We start from the raw sequence: 19,216 nt of genomic DNA on the forward strand, positions 1-19,216 counted from the left end.
AGGAGGTGATGCTTCTGAAAGGTTTGAGAAATATTGCATCTAGAGTTGTGTCCAGTGAAGCATGTGAAAGAATAACCCTTGTCTGAAATAGAGTGAAAAGCGGTCAGATGAGAAAGCAATGCTTGGACCACCTTTAGCTGAGAAGGGCCCTAAACCAAACTCATTCCCTGGTTAACTGGGTTAGCCATTCAACTACCGTGGAAAAATGAGATGCAGCCACTACTGCTGCCTTTTCTTCGGCAGCATTATTTTAAGCCTGATACTTCTGCCACCAGGTGTGCTGAGGAACCCTGCCTGTCAGAGCACCCTAGATGTGCCTACCTGCATCACCTACCAGGTTGGCCCCCTGGGGTATTCCAGCACCACCCTCCAGCTCCCTCCAGGGCTTGGGCAGGAGCCAGCATCTACCTGCTGGCCCTGCCCTGCAGCTTGGGCATGATGCAAACCTGCAGATTTTTAGGTAGCTTTCATGATAAGCAAGGTTTAGGCAGGCTGGCCTGCTTAGGGAACCTCTCAGTAGGGAACTGTGTATTGCAGTTTTGAAGATGAGTGCCTAAATTCTACCTACATCATTTTAACAGTTCTCTGAAGTCAGTCCTAACTACCTGTAAATGTACCTGAATAATTCAAAATCAGATAGGAAGTTAACACTGGACAGACAAACACATGACCTCCTGACAAATTTTTTTTTAAAAAGAGAGTGTTAGAAATCAGAATCAGTTTGAATACCCAGTTAAATTCGTAGTGTCACTAAACAGCACATCCAGTTGCTATTACTTTTTCTATACAGCTGCTAAGTGCATTTTTCATTATTACTGTTCCTAGTACTTTATTCATTATGGAAACAGAGTGAGTGCAAACGTTTCAAATGTTTTAGGATTTTGATTAAGTAAATGGAATTTTCATACTGAACTTCTGATGATAATGAATAACTGATATTTTAATTTGATGTAAGACATTTTGGCTACAAAATCTCTTCTGAAAGGAATTACGTTACCCTTCATAAAATTTGCTTCTAATAAAGTTAAGTAGACTAATGCAATCTTGAAAAGATTTAAAAAAATTCTTACTCTGAAATATTTTGCATACATCATTGATCAGGAAATTTATGGTAATGTAGTCCATAAACACTTTAAGTCCTGACCACTTCTTTCAAACTAAGGTCATTGACAATAGAAAAATAAAAGTTTTAAAACTTAAATTAAAAATACAAAACATGGAACCCAGCATCCTTCTTGACTCTACCCTTGGTCAAGAATGAAAAAGGAAGGATCTCACAAAAAAAAAGGCATTAAAAATACCACAAATCATACGAACTGCTATTATGTAGATGGGACAAGAAGATGATGGTGTCATGGAAAAAGAACAGGAAACAGCAAAGGTTCAGAACTTGTTATTTTAATACATTTACTTTGTGTAGTATCTATTAAATGCATTTATTACTGGTCTGGAAACAGCTGGACTGTGAGGTAGGAAGTATGTGGTTGAACAAAATTACGTAGGTTAGTGAAGACTGAAAAAGAAAGCAAGGAACTATATTCAGCAGGTTTAGTTTATCTGGCCAATTGAGCAGTCTACCTGCAAATGAAATCTATTGTGGACATCTTTCCAGGTAATGCACATAGGAATGAAGAATTTTAACCACTGCTGAAACCAATTAATTATTATGGACAGCTCAGTAAACATCTCCATGCACAGACATGGTCAAAGAGGCAGAAGATGTTACAACAGTTCTATATTATAGCATTGTTAGGTGACAGCCAACAGCACTTCCTTTGAGTGCAGGATCTAATTCTTGTGAAACTTTCTCAAAACCAGAGTGTAATAAAAATAGAAAATAACCAAACCAGGGTAATGAAAACCAAGGCATGAGAATGATGGGGGCAGGTTTCACAAGGGAGCTATGAAAAATAATGAAAGGTTTGGAAAATGACTGACTGTCTGTTTCTAATTCTGATGTGTGCTATACAAGATTATACTTAGATTTATCCCACATAAATTAAGGAATTTGACTAGTCAGGCGGCTAGTCCCTCCCAACTCTCTGCAGTCAGTGGAGACTGACAAGTATTTCCAGAGGGGTCTCAGCCCACTTGGCATGTGCATTGTCCTGGAAGAAACTCTTTCACTCTATTAACTACAGAGGAAGCTTTAGTTGTTGCCTGAGTTAAAAGCCTCAAGTTAGATGAGTTGAATCCAGGCCTGAATAGCCATGCAATACAAATTGAATGTGAATGAATATAAAATTGCTTAAAAAAGATTTTTTTTTAACATAACCGTTGTGCGTAATTAGCTACTATACCCTTAGGTGCCTCACTAAATGGTCAAAGAAAAATAAAGTAACACATGTCTGAGGAGAGGCCAGGGCTCACCTGTCATGAAGCAACACAGGGAAGAAATGTCAGGTCCAATGAACATTAGAAACATTGGAAAAGTTATGTAAAGTCCTCTGCTAAACAGAACATGCACATACTTCATAAGGCTGCTTGCACTTCAGGCCTGATTCAGATCTCACTTCAACACGAATTAGTACTAATTAACCAAAATAAAACCAGCAGGGTGGAAAAATGTCTCTTTTCAGAAGTCCCCATACGTAGAATAATTGATGGGACTTATTCTTTCACCTAAGAAGAGGGATTGAGTTTAGAGATGAATCACTGCTCCTTTGGAGCATAATTATTTTAATCTATGTATCTTAATCTGGCAACCTACATTTACGAAATCAGAGTAGATATTTTCAGAGGATGAGTATTTAGGGGTGTGCCCTTATGCTCAGTCTGAATCTTCTTAACATTTAAATATTTAGTATAGACTGAAAATGAAATTATCAGTATTTATATTTTTAATGAAAAATAAATGGAAAATATTATGTGTGATAGTGTCCCTTTGCTTCTAGCATACAGTATTTTTCTTGAAATTTTGAACAAGGGTTACATTCCTTAGAACTGAATTACTTTGACAATTCACATTCTCAGTTAGATATTAATAAAAAAAACCCTAAACCCATCCACTAGTAACAACTCTCGCATCTGTGATTAACCTATAAGAAAAGTTATAACAAGAATTTCCCACCTGACTAACACAGCTGGCCTGACTGAGCGTGCTCACTGCTCTCATATAGCTCTGATTCCTTGAGCGAAACTTTGGGGAATTGTAGTTTGCAGAGGGATCCAGGTTGTGACCCCCAGGCACGTCACTTGCAGTTTGAAGGTAGCTCTGACTACAAAGGAAAGAGGAAGAAAAAAGGAAAGGGTGTAAAACTACAGATGGAATCAGTTAGGACACTAAAGACAGTAATTTGTATGAGACTCACAAATCCATTCCCCAGGGTCCAAATCTCTCTCTCTATAAAGCATCATAGATCTGTTGTAGTCAAACGTCTTAGCACAAGCAGAGAATCTGTCTGGAGTTCTGCTACCTAGATGATATGAAATTTTAAGTCTTTGCTGTATTTAAACATCATCAATCCTCCTGGCTATTAATGTTGAACTTTACTAAAAGAGAATGTTTAGGTCAACAGGAACAAGAACCAGAGCTAAAGCACAAACCAAAGTAACTAAAAATCTTTCCTCATAGATAAAATCTGCTACTTGTCATCTGGTTTTCATCAGGTTGTTAGGCATCAAGAGACCCTTTATCTTCAAAGGATTGATATATTTTTATGAAAGATCAAAATATCCAATGTTCAGCTAAAAAAATAGATTAATAAGGTATTCAGAGCAACCTTATGAAGCTCTAGAAATGCTTTTCTTACAACACATCTCCCAGTTTGGAGGACTGGGACCTCAACACCACACTGAGCCCCTTTCAGTATGCTTTCACTACAAGGGTATGTTAGTCTTCATGTGTTATGTTAAATATATTGATTATCCATCATTCCAGGAAAATAAATAAGCCTAAGAAAAGAACAGTACTCTGCTTTGAATACAAAATTTAAAAAAACGAAAGTTGCAAACAAGGTTTACCAGAGTTCTCAGAACCTCTGAAAATCAGATTTTTGAAGTGATGTGACACTCATCCCTGCATCAGTGCATAAATTAATTAATGTTTCAGAAAATGTTGGGTTTCATGTGGTAAATAGGCAGTTTTTATATTTATTCCTTCAAGGTTGCTTTAACAAAAACACAGTGTCTAGGAACAATAGATTTATGCCAGCTGAACGTCTGTCAATATTGGCAATACAGTCATTTCAAGCTGAGCTGGCAGAGTTACTCAGTCCAGCAGTGGCTGTGACACATGCCTGGGCTGTCAGGAATTTCCCTGTTAAGGGGGAAGCTTCCTTTCTGGAAGGACCAGACCACTCAGTGAATGAGAAAGCCACAGGTTTGACTCCCGGTGCAAAATGAGGCACAAACCAGGACCTTGTTTCTTAGACCATATTTATCAAACATTGAGTGTGACCATAGGCTGGTGCTTAAGGAAGGACTCAGCCTTCCTCACTAAGTGGATACAACCTGAGTTTGGGCTGGATGCAATCCCTGAGGAGCACTCGGGGAGGAATCTCAGACCTTTTATCATGGCTCTGACTAGAGAAGCAAATAGTGTGGTGCTCCATCTCCCTGTGTGGCCATGTCCTTTGATGTTGGACATGTGATGACCCAGGGCCCACTCACATCACCAGCTGCAAAAGCAGATGGGATTTATAGACCCTCCCAACCTTATACGTGGGAGATCTGTTCTCAAGCATTTCCATGTGTTCTCCCTGACTTGGCCATCTCAGGGTCAACACAGACATAGCCTTGCTTCCTCAGTGCATCTGCCAATGGCTGGGCTATCTGCTCCTATAAGACAGGGTGCTGCCTTCTTCAGTAAAAAGGGACAGGTTTTGTTTTCATCTTGGTGCAAGGCAGGCATTTTTTTGAATTCTTAAGAAATTTCCCTGGAGAAAAAACTTTTTTTTCTTCCTGTCTTTATTCAGTGCCTTCTATGGGATACCTCTGTAACCTCACGACAGAGGTAAACTATGTAGAAACTATGCTATAACTGCTAAAACCAAAATGAAAATGTATGAGATTGATGCAGGCAAGTGATCAGAGGTTAATTAAGTCATCACAGTCAAAGTGATTTGCAGATTAAGATAGCTGTCTGATAGTGGGTCTAATTTGGTTTTAGATTATGAAAACAAGAACTGTAGCATCATTTTTTTGTTCCCATAGGTATGAAGACAAATATAATAGATTAAGAAAAGTGGTGTAGAGCCTCCCTATCTATATTTAGTTGCTGGATGTAACTAAACCTCCTTTCCTCTACAGGCAGCAGGCTGATGACTGTCACCTGCTTTATGTCATTCTGATTCTTTGCATATGCTTTACTAAATCTGTCTGGTATTGTTAATTTAGTATTTTTCAAAATAGTTAGATGAGTCCCCTCTGGACCTTCTGCTTGTCATCAGGTGGCAAAATCTGGGATTCTGAGTTCAGAAACAGTTTGTGAAAGAGATGGTTGAGGTTTCTTCATTAGAACATGGGCCACATTAAGAAAAGCTATAAGCAATAGAATTAAATTATTAATTATTAATTATTTTATAAACTACTTAAAATTGAATAATTTAAACTGGCTCCTAATAACTGGCTCCTTTGCTAAGTAATGCTCAACAACCTAATATCTCCTTATGCACATACCGGTTCCTTGTGAGGTATTGCTATCATTAAATACAATCAACAATTTCCACAGCAATAATTTCTTAGGGAAAGAAGCCCAGTTTTCCATGGTACTCCTAAGCAGCTGAGTTTTGATGGATGAGTTTGGACATTACGTGATAGTTAAATAATTTGTCATTTATCAGAGGAGAGCAATTGATTCATAGGACTGTAGCAAAAATAAAAGAAATGTTACATATATTAGGCTGTAAAAGCAATTTCACATCCATTTGATTAATACTTTGAAATTTTCCTGATAAAAAGAAATTATTAGCTTTCATTTCTAAGATATACACTCAAAGTTATCTTGTAGGATAAATGTGTCAATGCATGGTAAAAATGATGACCTTGCTATAAACATGATCCAGAACCAAAACGCCATAGATCCAAAAGTTACATGGGGAAGCTGCTCTCAAATGTCATTATCTGTTGCTCAAGGAACTTTCATGCTTGTCAACAATGCTACAAAACACACACCACATGTGACATTGGTAAATGCTGGCTTTTTAATGACATCCACTCTATCTATAACCTTAGGAACAAAATTCTTGACCTTCATTTCCAAAACACCACAGCTTTATCACTTTGATAAAAGAAAATGATTTTCTTTTATGCTCTGGAGTAGATGATCTTATATCTCAGCTGATCACTGAAGAAGGGCAAGACAAGCATGAGCACATGAGATGGTTTGACAGTTCATCTCCAGGGCCACAAAACAAATACACACATTAACATCAAGGAGATGACTCTAAAGTTTGGTACTATGGAAAAGGAGGAAGAGGATGAGAATAATAGGAAAAATTAAATTGGTATGTCAGTTCTCGTCCCATTTGCTTTTCCAAAGAGACAAGATCTTAGGAATGGATTCCCCTTTAAAAGCTTTTTTTTTGTCGTCAAGGGTTGCTTTCCCTTTTCCATTGGCTTCAGAGGAAGTCCAGGGCAGCTAGGAAGAAGTCTTAAATTTAATGAGAAGTATCTTAGCTGCAAGCAAGGCTCAAAGCCTAGAAAAACTTTTGGCAATAAGGCAGTCCCATGTAATGACCTTGCAGCTTCTGTCCTCTGCAGATTTCAAAAGTACCCTTACCCCTCTATCTGTCAGCAGAGTCCAGCTCACCCCTGCTACAGCCATCTAATCCTACTCCCTTACTGGGGACATTGGCTTCCACAAAAGCACAAATTCTTCTCCTTCTTGTACAAACTAACTGTTCTTGCCCACACCTCACCAAGAATGAAATTTAAGAGCAGAATGAGGGAAAATAACTGCTGGAAAATACCTGTTACTTTAGCCCTATAAGCAACAAGATGCACTAAAAAAAAAAAAAAAGAGAAAACAAAAAAGGACGATTTTTTTACTTTTTTGACTCCAGAAAACAGATTTCCTTCTGTGTTTTGCCATGTCTTGTAGCCGTCCTTAACAGGATTCAGTATAGTAAAAATCTAGGAAGAAGTTTAAGTTTACTTATATTGTAATCAAAAAGCTTTAGATAACATTTTTCAAGAGATTTCAGGAGATGGAAGAGCACATCTACATCTCCTTATCTTTTCTCCACTTATACCATTGTAACAGAAGACTTGTAAAACTAGAGAGCTATTTAGAACATGTTTTAATGAAAGGAACAATCATGTAAGGTAATCCAATAGCGGCAATCAAGCATTAACTAATGATAAGGGAAGGACTCATTTCTTTATCTTTAGCCATCTATTATTTAGCCATCTATTTTCTCCTCTATTAACCGTGTATTTTTAGAAGGAGTAAGATGCTTACTTTACTTTACAGACAGTAAATAGCTAACTTTGGGGTTTTTTTCCTGCATTCTATTGTTTTATATAACTTTTGGAAAGTTTATATGACCATGGATAGTGTCTGAAGCAGCCCAATGACTTCAGCGTATAGTGCTTGGGGGATCTGAGGCATTCCTGCTGCAGTCTGTAGCACAGCACCTTGCACCACTCACTTGAAGTCTATGACTTTGTGCAGCACTCAGCCCATGCTTTGTCATCACTGAGTTCAGATGCTGATGAACACCCAGGATGGTTTGTGGCGTGTTTCCTCAAGTCTCTTGTCATTGCTGTATGACGAGCATTACTGTAAGCTAGAATTAAAACACGCAGTACTGTACCATGACTTACGCAACCATTGCATGTTTTGCAGAAGACAAATGTTTTTGTCATTTGGTGAAAAGGTATGTATGATAGTAAAACAAAATGGTTTCACTTTTAGGACATTTTGAAATGCCAGATTTAGAGGCTGACATGGTTTTGCAGATTATAGCTAAGCCAGGGTCAAAACAAAACAAAGAAACCCCCTAACTTCTCCCTAAAAATTCGGATTCCTGAGCAGCAGTACTTGACAGTCAAGACAACCCTAGTGGGAACATGGGATGTATGAGTTCTGAGAAAGGGATCTCTGTCACACTGCTTGTTTTTTTTTTTACTGTCTGTATTTTATTTTCTAATAAGTGATTGATATCATATACTTTGTCATAGACCTAATACCTTTGCTTAAGAAAGTATGAACATGATGCCAATAATGCAGCAAATGTCATACACTTGCCAAGGTCATTCCTTGATGTACTCACATTCAAAATAGTGATCACTCCCCAGAGTACCTGTTCTCTGTCAAATGTTCAGCCACCAGTGCACCCTGGGTCAAGAAGGTACCAAAAGTGAATTAAAATCTTCCTAGGCCTCTAAAAGTTGCAGGAAGAAAGTCACCTTCTGACTCTGAATGGGTCTATCAGGTTTATTAAGGGAGCATCAGATATAAAGAAAGTCCATTTTCCACCAAATTAATTTTTTGAATTGTAATAGTCTAAAATCATACCTTTTTATTTTCATGATCATGCCTGCATTTGTCCAAAAATCTGAGAATGAATGGGAACATTAAAGAAAGTACAATCACTTCTGTTTAAATCAGTATATGCAATTCAGAAGTATCATTCTGGGATAAAAAGATAAAATTTGTAAAAGAATTCATCTTGGGCACCTAAAAGGGAGGTGCATTAGGATTAGCAAGGTAGCATAAGTTATCAAAACCTATTTTATTGAGAGATTTGCATTTCAATGGATATTCATTTCTCTATCTGGATCTATCTTAACTATGTCTTTGTAGGTACATGAAATAACTTATCGACCAGAATCTAATGATTAAGCTTAGCTAGCAGTGCCATTGTACAGCAGCTGCGAGTCATACTGTGTCTCCGTGGATCCCTGCTGAAGTCAATAGAGCTCTGCAAAGGGGCACAGATGTGCCTGCGTGCAGCCCATTGGAGAACTCAGAGTATAGACATTAAGCCTGATTCTCCCTTTGGAATAGCACAGTTAGTCTGGTTCTTTGAAAAAACTGAAAGTACACATAAATCTGGCGAATTTATCTGTAGAGAAGAATTTCTTTTCTAACCTTTGCCAGACTAGAGCTTCTCTTTGATCAGTGATAGAGATGAGAATTTAGGCCAAATTAAGTTTTTAAGGCACCTATATTTTTCATCATTGACCCATAGCCTTTTTTTAAAAAGGTGCCTGAAAGATATTGAACATTTGATTTATTACAGCAGTATGTTAGGAAAGAGGTGGAGACTGCTGTTTCTGTCCTTATGAAATGCCTACTAATCACTGGTAGGAGAGAACCTTTCTCGTCGGTAAGTACTTAGGGATTTTGTACAACATGAATGAGAAGAGAATAAGAGGAAATAATCTGGAATAGTTAAACAGTCTGGTGGTTTGATCACTCCTTGCAAAGGTACAGAGGATGTAGGCTCAATCAATCCTGTACTCCAAATCACGCAGAATGTGCCAGTAATAAAAAAAGTCTGATGTGGGCAATCTAAACTCAGAGCTATTGTTTGTAAGAGGTGACAGATGTGTACATATAGCTAATCCTAAAAGTCTTGCTCCAATATCCTATTTTGAGCTTGCCCTGGAGAGTAAGCAGCAAACTGGACAGCAACAACAAAACTCAGGCAGATGTTACGGCAAAAACTTAGAGGCATTTAAAGCATCATGTAGCAGTTCAGTAAATGGATCTGAGGATCTAAGCAGAACTCAAATACTGGATGTATGTTCCTAAATCCCTTTATGGAACTGAAATAGTCATCATTTTCTTCAGGAAGCTAACTCCCTTTTTTTTCTTTTGTTTGCTTTTGGTACATATACACGTACACATGCAAAATTTATAATTAGGCAGAACAAATGTAGACTACAGACCATCAGGACTCAGTAAAGCACCTGAGCATGAACTTAATTTAAACATACATCTAAATCCATTAAAGCCAATAGGTCTTAAGCAACTAAGTGACCTTCTCATGCTGAAGTTGAAGACGTTAATGAGACTATGTAATTTGGGGGGAAAAAATACAGTTGAACTGGCAGAAGTGAAAGTACATACATGATTTCTGCTTTTTAACCAAAAGCATCTTTATTTTCAAATCCTTGCCCGAAGAAGTGTTTCTACACACATACTTTATAGTCTCATTTAGTTTTTATTAAAAACTAAACAAATGAGAAAAGCAGCTCTCGATCCTTTTCAAATGAAAAGTAAAACTAACATATTTGTTGAAAGCAGGAATGAATAAGCACCAGAAACATATTTTCTCCTGGATCTTAGTATTTGTGCTTGTGAGACTGGCCTGAATCTTACTGCATTTTCACCACAATCCATCGCATAATTGCATCTTTCTGACAAAAGCCTGTTTTATTCCTGCGAAGACTCTGCACTTTGTTCAGAGCCTTAGGATCCCCTTTCCATCCCTAATCCAGGGTAATACATTTCAGCCCTACAACATAAAGCTGGTATTCGCTACAATGAGGCAGGAGATTTGGGCTCAATTACTCCCTGGGTTTCACACTATGCTACTTCTAAGAGAACAAGGTGCCTAACACTGCTTAAGAGCACTTCCTATTATTCTGCAAAGGACGAAAGGATGGGGACCGTCTTCTGACCCCGTAAAAGATACTTCTTAGGTAGCCAGATGACTAGCTGCCCTTCATCAGCATTCCCTCTTAACCCTGTGGACTAATCTAACCCAGATCTTATTGACTGCAGCAGAGAACACTATCGCTGTGCCAGTGGCCCACCAATTGCATTATTAGTTCATAAGGCTTTGTAATTAGCCCTCAAACTCTCCTCAGTAAATCTCCAATTTCACCCCTCAGAGACTCTGAGTAGATGCTACTACACTATAGGGCCTCAGAAAGCTACTAATGAAGCGTGTAATGAGGCTTTTTAGAGTCAGAAGATTGAGGAAAAAACAAAGATAAATAAAAAGCATATAAAAGATGAGGGTTACTTTTCTAGTGATTTTTCCCATCTCTTCTATTGAAAATATTTCTCAGGAACGGCTTCAAAACCATTCCTAGTTTAAAATGCAGAAGAGTTAATGGTAAATTGAAGTCTACCCTTAAAAATTAACACAGGCTTGCATCACTGGTGTGCAGCAATGCATAGCATTGAAATAGGACATCAATTTCTCTAGCAAGGAAGCTGTGCTTAAACTCGCAATCTGTGAATTTTTTGCAGTACACCCACTCTTCCACATGTGCACACTTACCTACAGCCTGCAATATCAAGACTTCTCTCTGGGTACTTGCCAAATGGTATTTCTCTAGGAGAAATACTCACAAATTTGTCCGTCACTAAACGGTATGGCGTTGGCACTGTCATGGGCAAAGGTGGATGAAAAGGCAAAGGTTTGGTCTCATGCAGTGCTTCCAAACTTCTCATTTGGTTTTCACTTTCTCAAGTTGTAAGTGTGCTATGGTTAGCACAAATGGTTACAAATGGTAAGAATTTTTTTTTTTTAATGGAGATTTCCCACATGTCTTAGAGAAGCCTGTGCTGTTCCAGGATTCCTGCTGAGCCAAGGGCTCTGGCAGTTAAGAGCTGTCAGATCTTCTTGTTGCAGTTTAACCCCCTTGCTGTGTGCTTTGGCATAATAGAGTCTGCAGAACAGAACATGTGGACATGCCTTGGGTCATAGTCCAGATATTCTTAAGTCAGCATAAGTTAGTATGGCCACAGAAAGATGCAATCTCTCACTCTGAAAAGGGGAAGAGCAGGGAAAGGTTATTTTTAATTCAGATCACTGCTTTGATCTGGTTTACCATAAGCCCAGAAAACAGGTCAATCATTTCAGGTCTTAGGCTTAAAGTACTGAATAAAGTGTTTTTTGCGTCGAGATACCAGACTGTGAAGAAGAGTGGCTGAAATATGGACATGCATTGTGCTCTTCAAGTGTGCTATGGGCTTTAATAACATCCAATGCAAAGGTGTTAAACATCTGAGGGATGCACGGCTGCTTTCTCTGTGACAGTGACTCAGAGTTTGAGACATTCACTTCCATACAGGGGCCAAAACCTGGCAGAGGGTTAGATGGAGAATATAGCCAAGACAAATCAAAGTACCACTGGTACTGTACGGTGGTAGTCCACCAAATAATTTGCGCTATGGAAGATTTCCTTCCTCATTGAAACACTACATTTTTGTACTACCTACCTGCTCATGTGCCTTTCTGTCTGCTCACCCATCAGCTTAAGGTATCTGGACTGCCAGCTGCCACAGTAAGGATCACAAAACAAAAGTACACATTGCTGTCACTGATTTTATTTTATTGTAGCTTAACCTATTTCATCCTCATGTTTGCAGCACCTAGTTTCCCATGAGTCACTTCAGAGCATAATGGAAAACTTCAGCACAGCACAACTATTCATTTGCGTGAGTGATACCAGTATGATCTTCAAATAGAGTGTGTTAACTTTGGGCTAAATGCTATTGTTATCCCTTTTGACTAAATGGTTAGACAGTTTTCAGAGTCTTTCGCAACACTTCAAAAAGGATATACTGAAAATGGAACTTGCTATTTCTACAGTGCTATCTGGTTCATTTACATAATCAGTATATTAAATACTCTTTTCCTGAAAATGAGAAGCATCAAATAACTGGAATATTATCTTTAGTCATAGTGTTGCTTTTCCATCACATAGTTCCAAATTCTTGTTTTCTTTTCAGCTTTCCTTTCTGGATCCCAGTGCCTCTGATGCTTCCATCTCTCAGCTTTGCTTGTTTTTGTCACAGAGAAATGACATTTACTAGGTTGGAAGGTGTCCTGGTTTCGGCTGGGACAGAGTTAACTTTCTTTTTAGTAGCTGGTACAGTGCTGTGTTTTGGATTTAGTGTGAGAATGATGTTGATAACACTCCGATGTTTTAGTTGTTGCTAAGTAGCGCTTATCTTAAGCCAAGGACTTTTCAGTTTCCCATGCTCTGCCAGCAAGCAGGTGTGCAAGGAGCTGGGAGGGAGCATAGCTGGGGCAGCTGACTTGAACTAGCCAAAGGGGTATTCCATACCATGGAACGTCATGCCCAGTATATAAACAGGGGGGAGTTGGCCGGGCGGTGCGGATCGCGGTTCGGGAACTAACTGGGCATCGGTCGGCAGATGGTGAGCAATTGCATTGTGCATCACTGGTGGGTTTTTTTTGTTTGTTTGTTTTTTTCCCTTCCTCCCCCTCCTTTTTTGTTATATTCCTTTTCATTACTATTATTATTATTATATTTCATTATTACTATTGTTAGTATTATATTTTACTTTAGTTATTAAACTGTTCTTATCTCAACCCACGAGTTTTACTTTTTTTTTTCCCCTCTTTCCTCCTCCTCACCCCACTGGGAGGGGGAAGGGGGAAGCGGCTGCGTGGTGCTTAGTTGCTGACTGGGGTTAAACCACGACAGAAGGATACCCTTACAAATCATGTGGGTCAGTCTCTCTTCTAGGATTGCACAAAACTTTAGGACAGACATTCCCTTTGTTTCAGCTACAAGTTCCATAAAATGTTCAGCTGTTTTGACCTTTACTGTAAATGAAAATACCTAGCAGCATGCTAACTACCTTCTACAAGCTAACCTCTGCAAACTACCTTCCAACACAGTTTAACTCCATCCCCAGTAGCATCACAGCATGGCAGAAAACAATGGACTGAATTGAAAGGGCTTGCATTTCACCTCCACAAGTCCTGTATTTGTTCATAGGATACCAAAACTGACATCAAAAAGTTTTGTATGTCTAATCACAATGCAAAATAAAAAAATAATTTTAAAAAGTCTAATATTTTTCTCTCCTGGGACTACTGGGAGTCAAGATAACTTCCACAATAAATGGGATTGCTGGCACCATTCTAAGAAAGCAAAAAGTTGGAAAGGAAGCAGATTCAAGTATGTGTCCTGTCTCCACCACTACATTTCACTCAAATGCAATTTCATAATAATAACAAATTACACTGGCCTTCGACTTGATGTTATAGGACTAAGTAGTGCAACATACTATTTAGTCTTTTGAAACAGCATTCACAAAAAAGAATTGAAATGCATTTATCTTCAGTGAGTAATCTAGATATTTAGATGCATTTAATTTTTGAAAAATCCAGCAAAATTTGAGTCACTGAGGCTATAGCTATGCTCAGAAATAAGCTAGGTCCATTACCTGACCCTTCAGCCAACTGATGTTGGTTAAACTTTCTTATCCTATAGAGAGGGTGGCTGCATCCAACAGGGTTAGCCCCTGAAACATGCCTGGGCACGACCTAGAAGAGAGCCAGGTGTCCTAGGCTGAAAGCGGGCTGGGGATCATACTGGCTGTGCTAGCAGTTTGACAGAGGTGGTGATCAGATGGCAGTGGTTGGGTATCTGCCCTGCTTCTGCCGTCTGCGTAAACCAGCAGTGGCAGACCCTGCACTTCTTTTTTATTCCCACTTGGAGTAAAATATACTCCTTTCCAAGAGTAACTTAAAATAAATGATTTCAGAATTTTAAAGCTTCTGTTAAATCAGTTACATTTACCTATTTGTATGTTGTTAAATAAAATTATGTATTCAGATACAAATACGCATTTTTATTGTTTATGAATTTTTAATGTTCAATTTGCTGAATCTTTGAGCAACACAAACTGACAAAATAGGGGCTTTTGTCACAGTAGAAACAGAATTTAAATGGGAAAAAACTCCTTGCAAAGATGTCTGATAAAACTCAGAGGACAAACATGCACACATGTCAAAGGTCTGTTGAAGGTTAAGTGAAGGCTTCTCTAATGTTTATTTTACCCTATTCAGGGTAGTGATAGAAAACTAGGCTTATTCTCATGAAACCCACCTACATGTGTTTTGCAGCCAATGCATGTTTTTATACCGCCAAAACTATCAATATTCAGTTTTTATTACAGATTTACTGGTGCTTTGTCAGACCTCAGTTCTAAGCTATCCTGTCACTCAAGCAGAAGACTAAGAGAGTATAAGCCCCATTTTATTTCTGTACATTAGCTCCCTCCATCCTGGTAAACAAGCTAAAAAGCCAGCTAATGCAGCTGACATCTTGAATTATGCAATTTCTCGTAATACATGCCAGAAATGCTATTCAGCCCTGCTATACATGCAGGAATGCTGTTCAAAACCTTGGCTTCTGGCTCAGCAGTGTGATCAGTGGTACAAAGGGTACTCAGCATGCAATGGGGATTACTGAACCGTGCTGGAGGAGGAAGGCAGGCTCCATAACCATCATCCCTTGCTACATCCTTCATAGAAATCTGCCAGACATAAAAGGTAACCACAGTGACAGGGAGACAGAGACGTACTGGGAGGAGATGGCTTGTGGTGAAAACCCAGGTTTAGGATCAGCACTTTGTATTCCTGTGAGACAAGAAATTTTCTGTCTGCTTTAGGACTGCTGAAATTTGCAGATTTTTGCAAGAAAGACATACAAGAACCAGAATAGTTGTCACATTTCTGCCTGAAGTTCACTGGAAAAAACCATGTATGTTAGGCTGGCAGATTCAAGGTGTTGCCCCTCAGTTTACAGGAAAACTGAGGATTTAAAAGATATCTGTCAGCAGCAGCCTGGCTGCTCAATTATTCCTAGTGCAGCGTAATTATTCCTAGTGCAGTGTTCGCGACAAATTCGCAACAAAGCCCCTAATAATATTTCACAGTATTACAAAAAGCATCCTCCTTTTCTGACTGCAGTTAGTGGTAACTATGTGATTAAATCCTTTGGGACCATGAACAGGCACAGCTATCAACCCCAGTATACTGCATCAGCATCGCACTCGTGTTTTAATCAATTATTTTTTGAGTGGTGTATTTGCAATACATAGAAAACTCACAGAAGACACAACATTTGGTATTGACCTACTAATAATCACCTGCCTTCAGGATTTAACAGATCAGAAAGACTTTTTTTCTTGAAACATATTCTTTGTTTGAATATGTGTGTCTAGATGCTGTCTGGATCTGTTTATAAGCTGTAGGGGTCTAGGGCAGGCACTGAGACCTGCCACTCACTAGCAAATTCGTGCTGTTACCTACCTTCATTTGTGGGAGGCCCAACCACAGCCAAAACCAAAGAACAGAATAGAACATATTTTATTTGGTCTAAGTACTTGGGAAGTTAGAACTATCTCTGAGAAAAGATTTTAGTTTGCGGTACTAGAATGGATATGACACCCTCCAAAGCAGGATGGCTGCATCCAAACTGCCTTCTGGGAATGATCCCTGGCCTACACCAATGCCCAGACCCAGGTGACAAGTTTGCCAGGGACCACTCCAAAACCTTCTCAGCGTACATGGTCAGGTTTCTGTACTCAGGTCTGTGTTCTGGAAATGTTTAATTTACCAACAGGAAGACAGCCGGTCGACGTGTGGAAGTCTGAGAAAGTTGACTATGTCCTCTTTCCCTGTTGCCTTCAGAAGGGTCACTCTTAACAAGCCACAGACGTTAGATCACTCTGCCTTAGCACATCTTATCCCACAAGGATAACTGCCCTTTTGCAGGACCCACAGCTTTCAGAGCCATTTACGAGAAAATCCAGGACTGAAGAATTCACAACGTATGTCTCCACCATGGCAGAGAAATTATGGGCTCCTTATCCTGAAAGACCTCTACTCCCACTGACAAGTACTCACAAGCTGAAAATTAACCACCTTTTTTGTTTCTCGGGGACTTTCACAAATTCAGACTGAACCAGTTGATGTAGCTAGCATGCCTCAAACCCAAAATTCAGCCCAGAGACAATGACTGAGGATATAAAAAATGCAAATGTTGCTTCCAACCACTGTCATTAAGAGCTCATCTTTTAGTCTTTGGAAATCAGCCAGGTACAGGTCTGCCAGCAATACTTATGTTATAGGCCGTGTTTTCATCATTGGAACTAATATTCTAGCAAATCCTTCAGATTCACATTCAGAATTTGGCTCATTTGCCTAAACGTAGGTCTCTGGCACCCTTTGAGATGCCATAAGGTATCCTGCCTGGATTTTAGTTGCCAATCAAAGGCGGACACCTGTCAGTCTTGTTTCATGGCATCTCAGAAATCTTACAGCAGCTCATGGTACAGACACCTTTGTGCATCTGAATTGAGCCTAGAGAGATGCGTGAGCAAGCTATACGAAACAATAGAGTTATAAACTCTTCTCTTCAGTAATAGTGAAAGTTGATGGTTTTCTTCCAGATTGCAACTTAAATAATTCAATTTAATTAAGCTAAAAGGATTTTTGCCCAAGGTTTTTGTTTTGTTTTATTTTATTTTATGAAAAGGTGAGTCCCTATGGTATACTATACATGGTATTACCTACAGAACAATAAAAACCCTTTGATCAAAGGTTTCACTCTTAATTTCTTCATTTTATGTATTTCTCCCAGGCAAAAAGATCAATTTTCTAAGCTGTGAAAAACACCCAGTCACATTAATAGAAGCTGCAGATTTGAAATCAGGCTACCACTTTGAAACTGTCTTCAGAAGTATACTTACAGTTTAGTTATAAAATGGTATATTGAAAGGATAAAAAGAAAAAAATAAAGATCTATTGGAAAACATATATAACTACATATTTTCCTATAGTTTTAAAATTTACTTTAGTTATTTAATAGGCTGTATTGTAGGTAGTATGAATGGAAAAAAAACCCAGTCAAACAAAACCATCCATAATGTGTTTAAATGAGTATGATACAGTATAGCTGATACATAAAGCATTGTACCGATAAAAAAGGTGTAAGATGCCAAATATGCGATACAATTATATATTTGTTATTATACCTAATATAGAATAGAGTGTATTTTCTATTTCAGAGAAAGCAATGAAATAACAAAGACTTATAATATAAAACAATCCTTCTAGAGAAGAAATATTCAGAATTTTAAACTTTTGATAAAAATATGGATATATTTCCTTCAGTAAACATAACAAACTCTTTCTGAAGTAGCAGGTTTGTTACATGGATGGAGGAAGATGGCAGTTTTTCATCCAGTAATCACAAGAAACTGTAGCTAATTTAAAATGAAGACACAAAAGTTAGCTTTTTAATTACAGTATCATATTTTCTCATGGATACTGACCACTACCAGTAAGACACAAAGAAAAACTACCCAAGTCATGGCAACTTTCAGAAAGGTGTATAACATGGTATAGTGAAACTTACTTTTGATGATCTCCCAGTGGTCTTTGTCCAATGGATTTTAATAACGACTCTGGTCGAACCGTTAATTTTGGTGATGTCTTGGGGCTAGTATCAGAGTCTCCACTTTCTTCATCTCCCATGGCCTTTATATAGCTCCCACTTCTCATTCTTCTGCAGGGGATCTCTTCGTCTTTCCCACCAGCTGGGTATCCTCCCCATTCATCCTGAGGTACCTAATGGAGACCATAAAACACACACACGAGATGTGCATTATTCTTTTCATATATTTAAATACTTCCTTCATTTTTTCATTTTACAAAGACAAATCATTAATTTTTTATTCTTCAGAAACAGATCACTTTTAGAAACAAATTTCTAAGGTCCCCAAATGATTTGGCAATTTAATTCCAACTTCAAGATTGGAAATTTTCAGTTTATAAATGTCGGAACCTAAGGAACAATCAAGTCATGGTTTGTGAGCTCAGCTGCAATATCTATTTGTAGACATGCTCTAAATTGCAGGAAGTAGCTTAGCTTAACCTCTTAAAAGTTTGCACACAGATTTTCAGCTGATAAACAGTAAGTTGATGATAGGGCATCTCCGACCTAAAACTTATCGAAAACTGAGCACTTCAGAATCTTTCACCATATGGGGCTTTGGCTGCTTTTCAGGAAGGTGAATGAAGTATTTAAGTTAAACTAAGCTGTGATTTTGGCATAAATGGATAGGATTCTGATTCAGGGCAAACTTCTGTGAAAAAAAAGCAAATGTGGCAATTTGTCTTTTTTCTTATTTAGAAACTGCAAAGTAGTTCATAGAGGCTGTAATATATCAGGAATGTACCCAGTTAATTATTAATACATTATTTGGTTGAGGCTGCTTTCATGCAGTTGAGGTGGTTTTTCAAATAGTAAGATTAGTAGTCAGATAATCCACAGCTGGTGGATGGATAGCTCTCTGCACCACAAATTGGCAGAGAATTGAGCAGGAGTAGATTTTCCAGTCCAAAGTGATATCAGCCTTGTTTTAAGACTTATGGATAAACTCAGCAAGCCTGTCTCTGCCAGTATTGCTGATTCTTTGCTTTTTGTTTAATCTTCCAAGGTGCTGAGTCCTCTGGTCCTAATCCAGAAACACACTTAA

The 19,216-nt window shown here is 38.4% G+C and overlaps 1 protein-coding gene across 1 annotated transcript in view; it reads right to left on the bottom strand.

Annotated features, from left to right (window-relative positions):
- DLGAP2 (DLG associated protein 2) overlaps positions 1 to 19,216 on the bottom strand; it is a 392,137-nt gene that overhangs the window by 52,597 nt on the left and 320,324 nt on the right. The window contains exons 5-6 of the mRNA XM_050893444.1: positions 18,094 to 18,305; positions 3,071 to 3,218 (exon numbers count right to left, since the gene is read on the bottom strand). Of these exons, the coding sequence (XP_050749401.1) occupies positions 3,071 to 3,218; positions 18,094 to 18,305 (360 nt within the window). The remainder of the gene's footprint in view (positions 1 to 3,070; positions 3,219 to 18,093; positions 18,306 to 19,216) is intronic.

This window comes from Gymnogyps californianus, chromosome 3 (genome assembly GCF_018139145.2).
Source record: "Gymnogyps californianus isolate 813 chromosome 3, ASM1813914v2, whole genome shotgun sequence".
Lineage (NCBI taxonomy): Eukaryota > Metazoa > Chordata > Aves > Accipitriformes > Cathartidae > Gymnogyps > Gymnogyps californianus.